At 47.2% G+C, this 12,850-nt stretch overlaps 3 protein-coding genes across 11 annotated transcripts in view; 1 reads left to right on the forward strand and 2 right to left on the reverse strand.

Moving 5' to 3' along the window:
* ATG9A (autophagy related 9A) overlaps positions 1 to 261 on the reverse strand; it is a 9,264-nt gene extending 9,003 nt beyond the window's left edge. For 2 of the 5 annotated variants that reach the window (XM_015563634.1, XM_015563633.1), the window contains exon 1: positions 123 to 261. The gene's annotated coding sequence lies outside the window, so the exon portion shown is untranslated. Of the gene's footprint in view, positions 1 to 56 lie in introns of all 5 variants that reach the window. The other 3 variants (XM_015563636.1, XM_006763365.2, XM_015563635.1) reach the window with 3 other exon arrangements.
* Positions 262 to 415: 154 nt separating this feature from the next.
* Positions 416 to 8,117, forward strand: ANKZF1 (ankyrin repeat and zinc finger domain containing 1). Of its 2 annotated transcripts, none has more exons than XM_015563640.1 (13): positions 416 to 977; positions 1,977 to 2,089; positions 2,306 to 2,408; positions 2,528 to 2,721; positions 3,120 to 3,232; positions 3,324 to 3,471; positions 3,737 to 3,965; positions 4,154 to 4,303; positions 5,139 to 5,610; positions 5,961 to 6,072; positions 6,204 to 6,371; positions 6,508 to 6,593; positions 8,065 to 8,117. In XM_015563640.1, exons 1-13 carry the CDS (start codon positions 830 to 832, stop codon positions 8,093 to 8,095), a joined length of 2,067 nt encoding a protein of 688 aa, XP_015419126.1. In that variant the 5' UTR covers positions 416 to 829; the 3' UTR covers positions 8,096 to 8,117. The 2 variants fall into 2 exon arrangements, with proteins under 2 accessions (XP_015419126.1, XP_015419125.1); XM_015563639.1 differs by lacking the exon at positions 8,065 to 8,117 and adding an exon at positions 6,799 to 7,135 and having other exon boundaries at positions 418 to 977.
* Positions 7,072 to 12,850, reverse strand: part of GLB1L (galactosidase beta 1 like) — a 10,620-nt gene continuing 4,841 nt past the window's right edge. For 3 of the 4 annotated variants that reach the window (XM_006763363.2, XM_006763362.2, XM_015563641.1), the window contains 12 exons: positions 10,498 to 10,592; positions 10,223 to 10,397; positions 10,077 to 10,135; positions 9,850 to 9,971; positions 9,696 to 9,736; positions 9,403 to 9,521; positions 9,015 to 9,089; positions 8,821 to 8,910; positions 8,576 to 8,689; positions 8,149 to 8,280; positions 7,662 to 7,877; positions 7,072 to 7,499 (listed from right to left, as the gene is read on the reverse strand). In XM_006763363.2, the coding sequence (XP_006763426.1) occupies positions 7,230 to 7,499; positions 7,662 to 7,877; positions 8,149 to 8,280; positions 8,576 to 8,689; positions 8,821 to 8,910; positions 9,015 to 9,089; positions 9,403 to 9,521; positions 9,696 to 9,736; positions 9,850 to 9,971; positions 10,077 to 10,135; positions 10,223 to 10,397; positions 10,498 to 10,592 (1,508 nt within the window). In that variant the 3' untranslated portion in view covers positions 7,072 to 7,229. The remainder of the gene's footprint in view (positions 7,500 to 7,661; positions 7,878 to 8,148; positions 8,281 to 8,575; positions 8,690 to 8,820; positions 8,911 to 9,014; positions 9,090 to 9,402; positions 9,522 to 9,695; positions 9,737 to 9,849; positions 9,972 to 10,076; positions 10,136 to 10,222; positions 10,398 to 10,497; positions 10,593 to 12,850) is intronic. The other variant, XM_015563642.1, reaches the window with a different exon arrangement.

A 12,850-nucleotide genomic window follows, 5' to 3' on the forward strand; every position in this document is an offset into this window, starting at 1 on the left:
CAAAACATTCCGGCCGCGCGCCTCCGCCCCGCCCGCGGCGCCCCTTCCCCCGTTACCCGCCGCGAGCTCACTCAGGTCTCCGCGGGCGCCCCCGGCCAGGTCCGGCCCGGGCCCTGACATACCAGTAACCGGTCTCGCGCTTCACCTCAGGAACCGTGACCCCGGTGATTCTGAGGATCCGACAGCTCCGTAGGACTCGACCCGACCCAGAGCGCTAGGCCCGGCGCCTGCCACTTACTGTCACCAGCAGCCAGCCTGGCCAATGAGCATGATGGGGCGGGGACACGACGGCCCATTTTTTCCCCGCTTCGGGGGCGGGACTTAAAGGCGGGTCTTGAGCGGGCAGAAGGCCAATGGGGCCTTGCGTGGGGCGGGGCTCAGGTGAGGGCGCTGCTGATTGTCCCGTTCGCGGCCCCGTAGTGACGAGATTGCTGTGGAGCTGCCGACATCCGGATTTGGAATTGCGGACATGCGTAACTCGCAGCAGTTTAGGATTTGCGGTGCAGCCTCGGAGGGCCGGGAGGAGTCCTCGCGGCTTAGTCACTGATGGAGCTCATCGCACGAGAAGCGAAGAGCTGTCGCTTTGGAAACCTCAGTGATTTTAACTCTGTTGGATTTGATTTTAAAGCCGGATGCTCTCCCATTTCACTCCTGTGTGGCCGGAGACTCGAGGTATGAGAAAGCGGGCTGGGGTCACGTATCAGCCCCAAAGCTGACTCCTGGAGCCTGCTTGCAGCGCGGTGGAGACCGAGTCTGGCGGGCAGGAGACGCGGCGGTCGGATCTCGCTTGGGGAGGGCTCTGCTTTTCTGCCCTCTTTTCTGCGCAGTCATGTCGCCGGCTCCAGCAGCAGCCCAGGCTCCTACGTCGGTCTCCCTGTTTGATCTCAGCGTGGACGCTCCAGTCCTTCGGGGCCTGAGCCTAGTGAGACACCGTCCCGGGGAGACTCTGGCCCAGGCACTGCGGTCTTCCTCTCCAGGTATCCGGGAAGATTTGGGGTGAACCCATGAGAAACATGACAGGGCGCTTTGCAGCTTATTCCTCCTCCAGAGAACACATTCCTATTGGCATTTCCCAGTTTAGGAGCCCTTGTTGACATCTGTTTCCACGGGATAAAATGTATCTTAAATTCACTGTCCAACACAGACCCCTGAATTATCTCCAAATAAGTCTCTTGCCATTGCTTATGTTCTTGTCTCAGTAATGCCACTACCTACAAAAACACTTCAAAAACTCCTAGATCTTTTTAAAAATTCCTATAGTACAAATTTAACTGGATTCCAATCATTCATTCATTCATGCTGAATGTAAAACAATGTCATATTTGGTTGTATACAACTTTAGTTTGTTTCTGGCTATGTTTTTCTTGAAACTTTTTTAAACAAACTGCACACTGTAATTGGAAATGTAAACTAAAAAATTGGCATTCAGGAAGTGGTTTTTGAACAGTTAAAAATAATTTTAACCATACCAACATATATTTTCTGCAAGATTCCTCTAAATCCCTTTGGTTAATTTAAATACAATGTTTGACTTATAATCATTTTACATGTATCTTTTCAGAAGCATCTTTATTGTAAAAAAGTGATTATTGTGCTATTTATTTCTTTTAATATATTTTTATTTATTTCAGAGAGGAAGGGAGAGTGAGAGAGAGAAAGAAACATCAATGATGAGAGAAAATCACTGATCGGCTGCCTCCTGCACACCCCACACTGGGGATTGAGTCCACATCCCAGGCATGTGCCCTGAAGGGGAATTGAACTGTGACCTCCTGGTTCATAGGTTGATGCTCAACCACTGAGCCACACCAGCTGGGCATGTGCTATTTATTTATTGATTAATAGACTATAAATTCCTTAAATGCCATCTCTTTCTTTAGTATCTTCATCTGCTATATATATCAAACCCCGAATAAAATTCCAGGTACTATCCATTTGGGCTCCCTTTCCACCTCTAATTACCCTCCCTTATTTAGGTTCAGGGGTGAGAACAAGCCCAGAAAGAAAACCATTCCAGGGTCCTCTGGATATTTCAGGGAAGTTATTTTGTTCAACCTGTGACCAGACCTTCCAGAACCATCAGGAACAGGTAAAACATCAGGTGCAGCACTAAATGGTGGAGGCAAAAGTAGAACAGTGGGTGAGGAGAGATAGACATTTGTGGTTAATGAATAAAGGTTCACGTTTTGAATAAGGCAGTTGGTGTTACCCAGTCATACTGCTGGAGTCCTGTTCCTGGTCTTGGGTACCATAAAAGGCCAGGCTGGGGCGTATTTCCACATTCTGCTTCCCTCATTGACTCCAGAGGGAACATTATAAGCTCGACTGGCATCGGTTTAACCTAAAGCAGCGTCTCAAGGACCAGCCTCTCCTGTCTGCCCTGGACTTTGAAAAGCAGAGCTCCACAGGTGATGTCTGGTGGGAGACCTTAGTGGGTGCAGGACATGGGGATGGAAGAGGGCCCTCATTTAGGAGCTTGAGGGAAGTTCAAAGATGAGGCATCAAACTTATATATCTCATGTTTCAGGAGATCTTTCCAGCATCTCAGGATCAGAAGACTCAGACTCAGCCCCTGAGGAGGACTTACAGATACTGGATGGAGAGAGGGTTGAGTTTGAGAAGTCCAACAGATCCCAAGGCTCCTGCTCTCATCGAGTTCTTTTCCAAAATGCCCAAGGCCAATTTCTTTATGCCTATCGCTGTGTCCTAGGCCCTCACCAGGCAAGTGACAGTACAGGTTGTGTGGTTAACCCCAACCTTTTGTACATTCAGCGTAGATTTCCACTTGGCTCAGTCCAATTCTCCTTTCTCCCCTTTGTTCCTATCGGGTTGGGTGTCAGGCTTGACAGCACAGTCTTGTTTTGAACTGGCCTGAATCTTGAGTCAAGTGTGCTGGAATTAAGTTTAGAAACAGACCCATCTAGGTTTGGATTATAGATCTACCACTTGATCTTGACTAACTCTACAAGCCTCACATTTCCTTGTCTATATAAAGTGGAGACATGCCTCAAGTGGTTGTATTAAATGATAATGCATGTGAAGCAGTTAGCACTGGCACTTGGTTCCTTACTCTCAATGAATGTAACCAGATATGTTTGTGCTGCTCCTCTATCATCTAGGTGCTCCCAGAAGAGTCAGAACTGCTGCTACGAAACCTGCAAAGTGGAGGTCCTAGACACTGCGTGGTACTCATGGCTGCAGCTGGGCACTTTGCTGGTGCCATTTTCCAAGGGTGAGAGGGTGCTGTGAGGGGTTAAGGATGGAATGGATCCTTCTCAACTGGGAGTACCAGGTTTCCAGTACTGAGTCTGTATTGTCTACAGAAGAGAAGTGGTGACACACAAAACCTTTCACCGCTACACAGTACGGGCCAAGCGTGGCACAGCCCAGGGACTTCATGATGCCCGGGGTGGGGCTTCTTGCTCTGCTGGAGCCAACCTGAGGCGCTACAATGAAGCTGCACTATATAAGGTAAGTTAGGCATCTCAGATCTCGTGGTCCACTAATATACCTTTCCCCCCCAACTTACTAAATGTTACAGTAAAGAGGTTGACTCCTTTATCTTCCAGTCTTCATTATTTTTGGTTAAGGTAGAATAGGATGGATCCTCAGTAATCTTAGTCTTGTCCTTCCTCCCTCTGTTAATTTCTACCTTTCACTCCCTACACATGGGGTCATTTTTTGGTTGGAGATGTAAACAAGTAAAGAGATACAGGGCTGTGACTTTCTTCTCTAGGATGTTCGTGACCTGCTGGCAGAGCCAGGCTGGGCTAAGGCGTTGGGGGAGGCTGGGACAATACTGCTGCGTGCCCCCCGCTCTGGCCGGTCCTTGTTCTTCGGAGGCCAAGGGGCACCCCTGCAACGGGGGGATCCCCGACTTTGGGATATCCCCCTCGCTACCCGCAGACCCACCTTCAAAGAACTACAGCGTGTGCTCCATAAGCTGACCACTTTGCATATCCATGGTGAGCCTTTGACCCTGATTCCAACTCCATAGACCTTCTGGTACCTTCTAAACCAAATCTCAGGTTCTCATTTGTTCATCCAGATGATTTTCTAGTCCTTGGACTCCAGCCCAATCCCATCTTCATTGAGAAAACCTGGCTGGGTCCTCCTCAGCTAAACTTGAGCAACATCTTTTGTTTTATGGCAGGAGAAGACCCCCGGGAGACAGTCAGGTCGGACTCACCTCACTCACACTGGAAGACAATGCGAGAGAAGAAGAAGGCTATTGAGGAAGAAAGAAAGGTCCCCAGTGATGAAAATGGGGCAGTAGGGCAGAATGAGGACTCTCCCAAACAAGGTTTGAGTACCACCTGTCAACTGTCAAATCTCTATCTGGGTGTCTGTCCTGGAAATGCAATAGCAAATCCCCTACTCTCGCTTTCCTATTTATAGATGAGCCTCATGCAACACACACAGGTCTTTTAATAATGAGATATGTGATAGCAATTACTGAGACATGATTAGTGACCTTTCCAGATCTCCTATTACTGCTTCTGTTCATTAATATAGCCCCAGTACTCAGAAAAGTCTTAGCATGAAGTAAATGTTTAAATGTGTTGCATGAATCTCAGAATTTACCAGTCTTACTGGATGCTTCCTGGGCTGCAGACTCTTGGCCTGCATAGCTGTCACTGCTCCTATGCTTTCCCCCGTGTGCACCATCTAAGGGTGCTCATGGGAGAGTCTAGGGCAGCCGTGGGCAAACTACGGCCCGCGGGCCAGATCCGGCCCATTTGAAATGAATAAAACTAAAAAAAAAACAAGACCGTACCCTTTTATGTAATGATGTTTACTTTGAATTTATATTAGTTCACACAAACACTCCATCCATGCTTTTGTTCCGGCCCTCCGGTCCAGTTTAAGAACCCATTGTGGCCCTCGAGTCAAAAAGTTTGCCCACCCCTGATCTAGGGACTGTATGTGTCTGGCCTGAGAGCCTCATTTCTGCATATCATACTAATGGATTCAACTCTCAATGTGTTACTTTATCTTGGGTGACAATACAGATAATCTTATTTTAAGATGATCTGGATTATCTCTTTATGTACATTCTTATGCATCTGGGGTAGCCCACATCCTTCCACCCTCCCTTTATTCTTTAGATGGATCTAATATGTCGTGTTTTTCCCTAGCTTCAGAGTCAGAGGGAGAGGATGGCTTCCAGGTAGAGTTGGATCTAGTAGAGTCGACAATAGGGACCCTGGATCTTCGTGAATTTGAGGTATTGCCCAAGCGGAGGAGGAGAAAAAGGAATAAGAGGGAGAAAAGCCAAGATCTGGAGGCTGGGGCACATGTGACTCTTCCCCAGCAACCTCAAGAAGACAAGGCCTTCTCACATGGAGTCTCTTTGGAGCCTTTCATGGATGAGGCCAAGGTCCCTGGTCAGCCAGAGCTCTGGAACAAGCTTCTCGCTGCTTGCAAAGCTGGGGATACTGGAATGCTGAAAATCCAGCTAGCTGCCAGCCCCGTAGACCCTGAAGTTCTGTCTCTGCTCAATGCCCCCTTGGGCTCCAGTGGCTTCACCCTCCTGCATGCAGCAGCTGCAGCTGGGAGAGGCTCAGTGGTTCGGTTGCTGCTAGAGGCAGGTGCTGACCCCACCATCCGGTAAGTAAGGGTCCCCATAGCGAGCCCTTTAGGGTATAGAGAGGATGATCTGAAGACTAACATTGGCATTAGCTACTTGACAGTATTCCCCTTGGTCTGGTTAACCAGTGGTTCTCAACCTGTGGGTCGTGAACAATGAAAATACATCCTGCATATCAGATATTTATATTAGTATTCATAACAGTAGCAAAATTACAGTAGCAACGAAAATAATTTTATGGTTGGGGGTCACCACAGCATGAGGAACTGTATTAAAGGGTCCCGGCATTAGGAAGGTTGAGAACCACTGGAGGTGGTGTTAGGAGATGCCATAGGCAAATTGAACCCATTTTGGGGGTTTCCACACCTAGGGACTTCCGGACTCGGCCACCATATATGGTTGCAGCTGACAAAGCAACACGTAATGAGTTCCGAAGGTTCATGGAGAAGAATCCAGATGCTTATGATTACAGCAAGGCTCAGGTCAGCTGGGAAAGGAAGCAGCAGCAGAGTGGGATTGCATCATATATCCTGGCTAGATCTCTTCTACTGTTTAGATTTACCAAGGATAGTTTGTATAGGTCTTACCTCATACCTTCCCCGAAATCCTCCAGGTGCCAGGGCCACTGACATCAGAAATGGAAGCACGGAAGGCTATGAGGAAAAGGGAGCAGAAGGCAGCCCGGAGGCAACGGGAGGAACAGCAGCGGAAACAGTGGGAGCAGGAAAAGCAGGAGCAAGAAGAGCAGCAGCGATTTGCTGCTCTCAGTGACAGAGAGAAGGTGAGGCTGGAGGTTTTCTCTTCCACCCTGAGACTTCCTTAGAGGTCTAGTCCCTTCCCAATGTTCAACTGTCACTTCTTGGGTACCCCATCCACCTCTGGGGCCTTGTCCTTGACACAATTTCTCTTCCCCTCAGAGAGCTGTGGCTGCAGAGCGCCGACAAGCTGCTCAGTTGGGAGCCCCTACCCCTCAGATTCCTGACTCTGCAATCGTCAATGCTGGGTATGTGGCGGGGGGGCAGGAGTGATGATGGGTGGACCATGTTTGGGCAAGTAGAATGAGTGCCTACAGACAAAGGCTGTTGAAGGGATGTGAGAAGTTCTTTGAACCTATGGAGTGGAAACAAAAATGGCAGGAAGAGGGGCAGGGGTACTTGGATCGAGAAGTTTTTGGGTACCTGTACATCCATTTTTTTTCCTCTGTTCAGGCGCTGCTTGAGCTGTGGGACGTCCCTCCAAGGCCTCATTCCCTTTCACTACCTTGACTTCTCTTTCTGCTCCACACGCTGCCTCCAAATTCATCGCTGTCAGGCCAGGAAGCCCTCTTCCTGATCTCACAGCTCCACCCAGGGCCAACTCTAGACCCTGAGGGCACGTTTACACTGGTCCTAGGTTTCTTCTTCCCGAGAAACCAGAGTATTTGGAAGCTTGGGATGAGAGAGACTCAGGAGCCCAGACAAAGACAGTGCCATAGAGATGTGTGGAGCTGGTACTGTCTCTGGAATTTTAATCTCAATAAAGTTTGGCAAGGAAACTGCACTTGTACAGTTGTTTTGGCCTTTGATTCTTTGTGGTCACCTTGGCCAGTACCAAGGGATTCTGCCCACTCCATGTCCCAGGTCCAAGGGTTACCTTTCTTTCAGTGCCCACTTAACTCCATTGGTTTAGAATCACTTCGTGTATCAGCTGAGAGGGAGTAGATGTATGTCCTATGCAAGGTGCTATTGAGGATAGGACTATCCAGAAATTGGATTTGGGGTTGGGGAGGCACATTTTCTAGCTCAAGCAATGTGATTTTGTTGAGAACTCCCCTAGGAAACAGCAAAGGTTTTGGCACGTAGAGGGTCTGTTGTGGCCCTCTCTTTGTCCAGTACCGGCCCAAGTTAAACCCATTGATCCAGACTTGACCCTGTCATGGTGGGAGGAGAGGAAAATAAATGGTCAGTTCTCAGGGGGTTAGAATTATCCTCTTTTGGGTTTCTATTCAGAGGAATAATTTCTGTTCCCCCTTCCATGATTTTTCTGTCTTACCACCTCCCACCCTCATCCCGACGACTACTATCAGCAATACCTTGGTCCATCCAGGTAGAAAGAGAAATGTGTCTCTGACGGAGTCAAAAATTGGAAACGTTGTGGAGTAGAAGATGGGGCCAGAGGGAGTTTGAGGATGTGAGTTTTTCAGCAATTGGAGGGGAAACGACCACTTTACAAGTTTATCAACTTTCAGAGGGAACATCAGCCATTGGGTAAGGATTGTTTGCCCCAGAATTGGTGCCTGTAAAAGGCCCTGTGAAGAAGGCAAATGAAAAGTCATCACCCTCAATAACCTCTAAGGTGAAATTGTCCCTAATCAAGCCCCGAGATGCAACTAGTAGCCAAGTCCAGATTCCTACAAGCCACTGCTTTGCTAAGGACATGGCTCTTGCTTATCTTCCATTAGGCCCCTATCTTTCCATTTTTCTTCCTCTGCTCAGATGCTGCTGGAGCTGTGGGACGTCCCTCTAAGGGAGTTTGGTCAATAAAGTTGTGGGGTGGGAGGAGGGGCAAAGCTAGCTCACCTTGAAGTCACTGTAGTTAGACCCGAAACTGAGCCTCCCCATGTTCTCCAGCAAGACATCCAGTTTGGCCCCCATTTTCCCCGTCAAAAATAGTTTGTGTTTTGTGTTACGTTCCAAAACACCCTGAAACACCTGTGGATAAGAAGATCTGTGATGGGAAGGGCTCAGCATCCAGCTCCTGGCCACCAAACGGGAAGCCACATTAGGGTACTTATTTGGAGGGCAAAGAGCATGTAGCCCATCTGTCAATTACTCTCCATTCTGGACCTTACCCTTCGTCAAACGCTTTCTCATCCCACCTTATCCCTGGACCCCTGCAAATGTGGGCAGGCAATGGGAAAAGGTAGGTAGGGGAACTTAAGGCCAAAGGGTGCTTGAGAGGAGAGGAAAGTGGGGCTCACAAGGTAGCCCGGAATTAGGTTCGTACCCCATCCACCATCACGTAGGCACGGTCATGTATTCCGTTGTTTGGCACCCAGAATTGTGTTGGCTCAAAAACAGTATGCGTTAGATAGGTCCGGTACAACATAAAACCACGGTCCTAAGTGTGGAAGAATGAGTACTTATGATAAATTGATATAAAAAATGGGGAAGATGTGGAACTTATGGAACCTTTGGCTATAGCTGGTGAGGAAGATTGCCTTACCTACTGGCTATAGGATTATGCATTACCTGCTTGACAGCTTCAAAGGTCATTGGCAAGATTGAATGGATGGGCCCTTGGGGGCACAGTAAGTGTAGGAAATCCAGCAAATATCCATCCTATTAGAATAAGGAAGCAGTATCAGAATAAAAGGGAAGTTTCAGAATAGAGGGCTATTTAGAGGATAATATGGTAGAATCAGGAGAGAGAGGGAGGAGCTTACCAGGTGTAGGGTCAAAGGTCCGAGCATCATCTTGGGGCTGGGGGGAGGTAAAGGTCCCAAGGGAATTTCCTGGAACTGAGCCCAAATTCTCTCAGGAGCCATAGAAAAACCACACAACCCCTATTCCAAGACCCTAGCACAGGGTTCTTAACCTGGCATCCAGGGAATGGCTTCAGGGTCATGAAGATCCTGTAATTTTACACATACTTGTGTGTATCTCCCCAGGTAGTCCCATTCGGGCAAGTAGAAAATGTTTTTATAGGATGCTCACAGGGCTCAGTGGCCTAGACAACCACCAGTGATTTCTGGGAACTCTTTATAAACAAGTTAGGCACTCCCTTTCCCCAATTAATAAAAGCCTTTGGTACTTAATGAAGTGGTAGGGCACCTGGCTGATGACATTTCGAAGAGCAAAAAGCTTGAGTGTAACATCCCCTGCTTCAGATATTGGTGCATCGTAGTCATAGCTGGTAGTAATTGGAAGGAAGTGTCCCTTCTCATCAGCACCTGGGGTCAAACCAATTTAATTAATTCAATACATCTATGCACATGCAGAGAATTTTGCCATCAGATGGGGGCAGTGATGGCCATTACGATTATAGATATCCTAATCCACCCAGCCCTCAAATTCTAATTCCTTGCTACCTTCCTGCTTCCACCCCAGGGACCATCTGGACTCACCATTCCAGTATCCAAAGTTGGTACCTCCATGAAACATGTACCTGAAATGAGGAAAGGTGGGGGCGGGGGGGGGGAAGCATGTGCTGACCCATGGAATCTTAACTTTCATCCCCCACACCCAATTACATTCATATTGGCCCCAGTGTCCAGTTACATGTTCACACTGGCTCCCAACTTCAGCATCTTCTCTAGTCCTTTGGTTACAGCTATAATGGACCGTGTGGAGTGATTCTGGCCCCAGTAATCCAGCCAGCCTGTGTAGTACTCAGAGTTCACCTAGTATGAAGTGAAAGGAGCCACCATAAGCAAGATGGGGAACCGAGCTCAACCCATTCCCACCCGTGATTCTTGCCTTGATTGCCCTCCCCTCTGGCTTCTCACCAGTGGCCCGTGAGGTTCATACTCCCTTTGCAGGGCAAAGATTTTGGTCATGTTGTCCGCTGCAGAAAGGAGGCACGGGTGAAAGATAAACATCACAGAAGAGGTGCCCCTTCCCCAGACTCCACCCTAACCCTTGCTCAGGAGACCTGGGCCAAAATCTACAGTGGTGTAAAGTCCCTTGAGGGAGCCACATCTGAGTCCCTGTGGCCCATCTGTGGTGAAGAGCAAAATCTCATCTCCTAGTATTGCACGGAAGAGCCCAGCCAGGTGCTTCATGTAGGCGAAGTCGCAGGACCTATAGCTACCATATTCATTCTCCACCTGCCAGGAGAAAGGAAAAGTCGAGCTCAGCCATGAGGTGGAGAAGGTTAAGAACCCCTGGAACCTCCTTCCCCTTGCCCAGTCAACTTTCCACTTATACCTGAATGCTAATGATGTTGCCCCCATTGTGGTAGAGCCATGGATATATCTTGGGCAGCAAGACCTTGAACCAGGAATCCACTGCGGCAAGGAAGTCTAAAGGAAGGAACAGTGCTCTGCTCATTAGGGCACCACCACCTCCACAATCCCCACCCTAGCATCAATGCTAGGAACTTCAGTGCTGCCTGAACTGTAGGAGAGATTGTAGGAATAGCAGTTTGCATCCCACTTGTCTATAACTAAATGTGGGAAGCAGTAACTTGTGAAAAGCTCTCAACCCTATTTGAATGGCAAGAAATTTGAGCACATGAAACCTTAAAGCAACGTTTCTTGTAAATTTATTTTTTAAATGTAAGAAAAATGTTAAACACATCTAATGGAGCTACAGTGTATAATCTAACATGGGAATTCACAGAACTGTAGAATGCCTGATCTCCACCTTGATGTGAACGACAGTCCAGGTGATTTCAGTCATCAACTGAAAGAGCATTATATTAGGTTTCATGGCTTCAAATTCTCACCTCCTATTTGTGATTGTTGTTGATTCATACCCATGGTCTTCATGTATGTTATTACCTTTGCCTGACACTCTCTCCCCACTGCCTTTACCTAGCCAACTCCAACTCAGTCTTCAGGTCTTAACTTATATTTCACTTCCTTAAGAAAGCCTTTGATAATCCCAGATTAGGGTAGATCCCCCTGTTACACACTCTCATATCACCTGATACTTCTCTTTCAAACACATACCCAATTATAATTCAGCATTTATTTTTGTAATTGTTTCCTGTTGGTCTTCCCCACTAGTGAGCGGGAATTTTGTCAGGTTCATTTGTTTGGTCCCTATCATTGAGGACAATGCCTAGCAGATAGCAGACTCCTGAAGGTGGATTTGATGAAAGATATTTTGGAGAATATTTTTGTGTCCTTAAAAGACTTAATTCTAAGAAAGGACTAAAATAAAATATTTAATTCCTTTATATTTGTGTTCTACATAAAGGAGGCCCAGGTTTTATTGCCTTCTTTAATCCAAGCATACATTAAATCTCATTCAACAAAAAATTATGGGTAGTGACTAGCACCAAGCACTATTGTAAGTGTTAAGGATATAGAATAGAAAGAAATAGACAAAAATCCCTGGAAATTTCCTTTCCAGTGAGGGAAGCCGTTGGTAAATAGGTAAAAAATACAGTGGTTTAATGCCAAGGAGAGAAAAATAAAGCAGAAAAGGAAGATATAAAATAGTGAGGCGGGGGAGCTTAAATTTTAAAGGCTGGCTCAGAGAAGACCTCACTGTGAAGGGGATTCTGCAAGAAGGGCTGGAGGGTTTAAAGAACAGCAATGAGGCTAGCATGAACAGTGACTAGAGGTCAGGAAGGTGACCGAGACAATGAGGTAGGAACTAGTAGGCCATTTTAAGGAACCTGTGGTTCATATTCTGAGATGAGAACCTGTTGGAGAGGTTTAAGCAAAGAAATGACATGATCTGATGTGATAAACATATTTTAACAGGATCACACTGGCTATTGTATTGAGAATAAGACTACATGGGAGGAGGGCAAAGATGGGAAACCAGTTAGGAAGCTTAAAATAATCCAGCGGAGAGAGGTGGTTTGGACCAGAGTGGTGGCAGTGGAGGTGATGAGAAGTAGTTGAATTCAATATATTTTGAGAGTAAAGCTGACAGAATTCTATGACGTGGGGTGCAAGAGAAAGATATACATGAATAATTACACCATAGTGTTTAGTTTGGTCAGTTGGGAAATAGAGTTACCACTAACTGACACGGGGAGATTGTTGAAATAGCTAGTTTGGGAGGCAATATCAAGTGCTTAGTTGTATCATTATGACTGCTGGATCTCCAAATGCAGAAGTCAAGAAGGCAGTTGGATAAAGTGTTTGGAGGCCAAAGGAAGGTCTTGGAGAGAACATATTTCAGTCATTAGCTAATAAGTGGAGTTCAATGCTATGCAAATAGATGAGATTGTCTAGGGCAGTGGTCGGCAAACTCATTAGTCAACAGAGCCAAATATCAACAGTACTTCTTCAAAATAGACCTGCCCAGGCCGAAAACCGATTTCTGCGCATGGGCCATGAAGTTTCAATCGCACTGTACGCGTGCCCACATGTGGTATTTTGTGGAAGAGCCACACTCAAGGGGACAAAGAACCGCATGTGGCTCGCAAGCCATGGTTTGCCTAGCTGCAGTTTGCCGACCACTGGCCTAGAAGGTGATGCGGGCAGCAGGAGTGGGTTGCCCTACTTCCCTACAAATGTAAACACACAGTGTAAATAACTTCACATGGATGTCAGTCAGTGGCCAAATCAATGCCCAGCCAGCCCTGGTGGCTTTGTCC

The sequence above is a fragment of the Myotis davidii genome, unplaced genomic scaffold (assembly GCF_000327345.1).
Source record: "Myotis davidii unplaced genomic scaffold, ASM32734v1 scaffold575, whole genome shotgun sequence".
Lineage (NCBI taxonomy): Eukaryota > Metazoa > Chordata > Mammalia > Chiroptera > Vespertilionidae > Myotis > Myotis davidii.

Excerpts from the sequence above, each read along its gene's own strand:
- ANKZF1 (XM_015563639.1), top strand. The coding sequence starts at position 830 with ATGTCGCCGGCTCCAGCAGCAGCCCAGGCTCCTACGTCGGTCTCCCTG. Across the intron at positions 5,611-5,960 it reads GGTGCTGACCCCACCATCCG|GGACTTCCGGACTCGGCCAC; the intron begins GTAAGTAAGGGT and ends TTCCACACCTAG. Across the intron at positions 6,372-6,507 it reads CTCTCAGTGACAGAGAGAAG|AGAGCTGTGGCTGCAGAGCG; the intron begins GTGAGGCTGGAG and ends TCTTCCCCTCAG.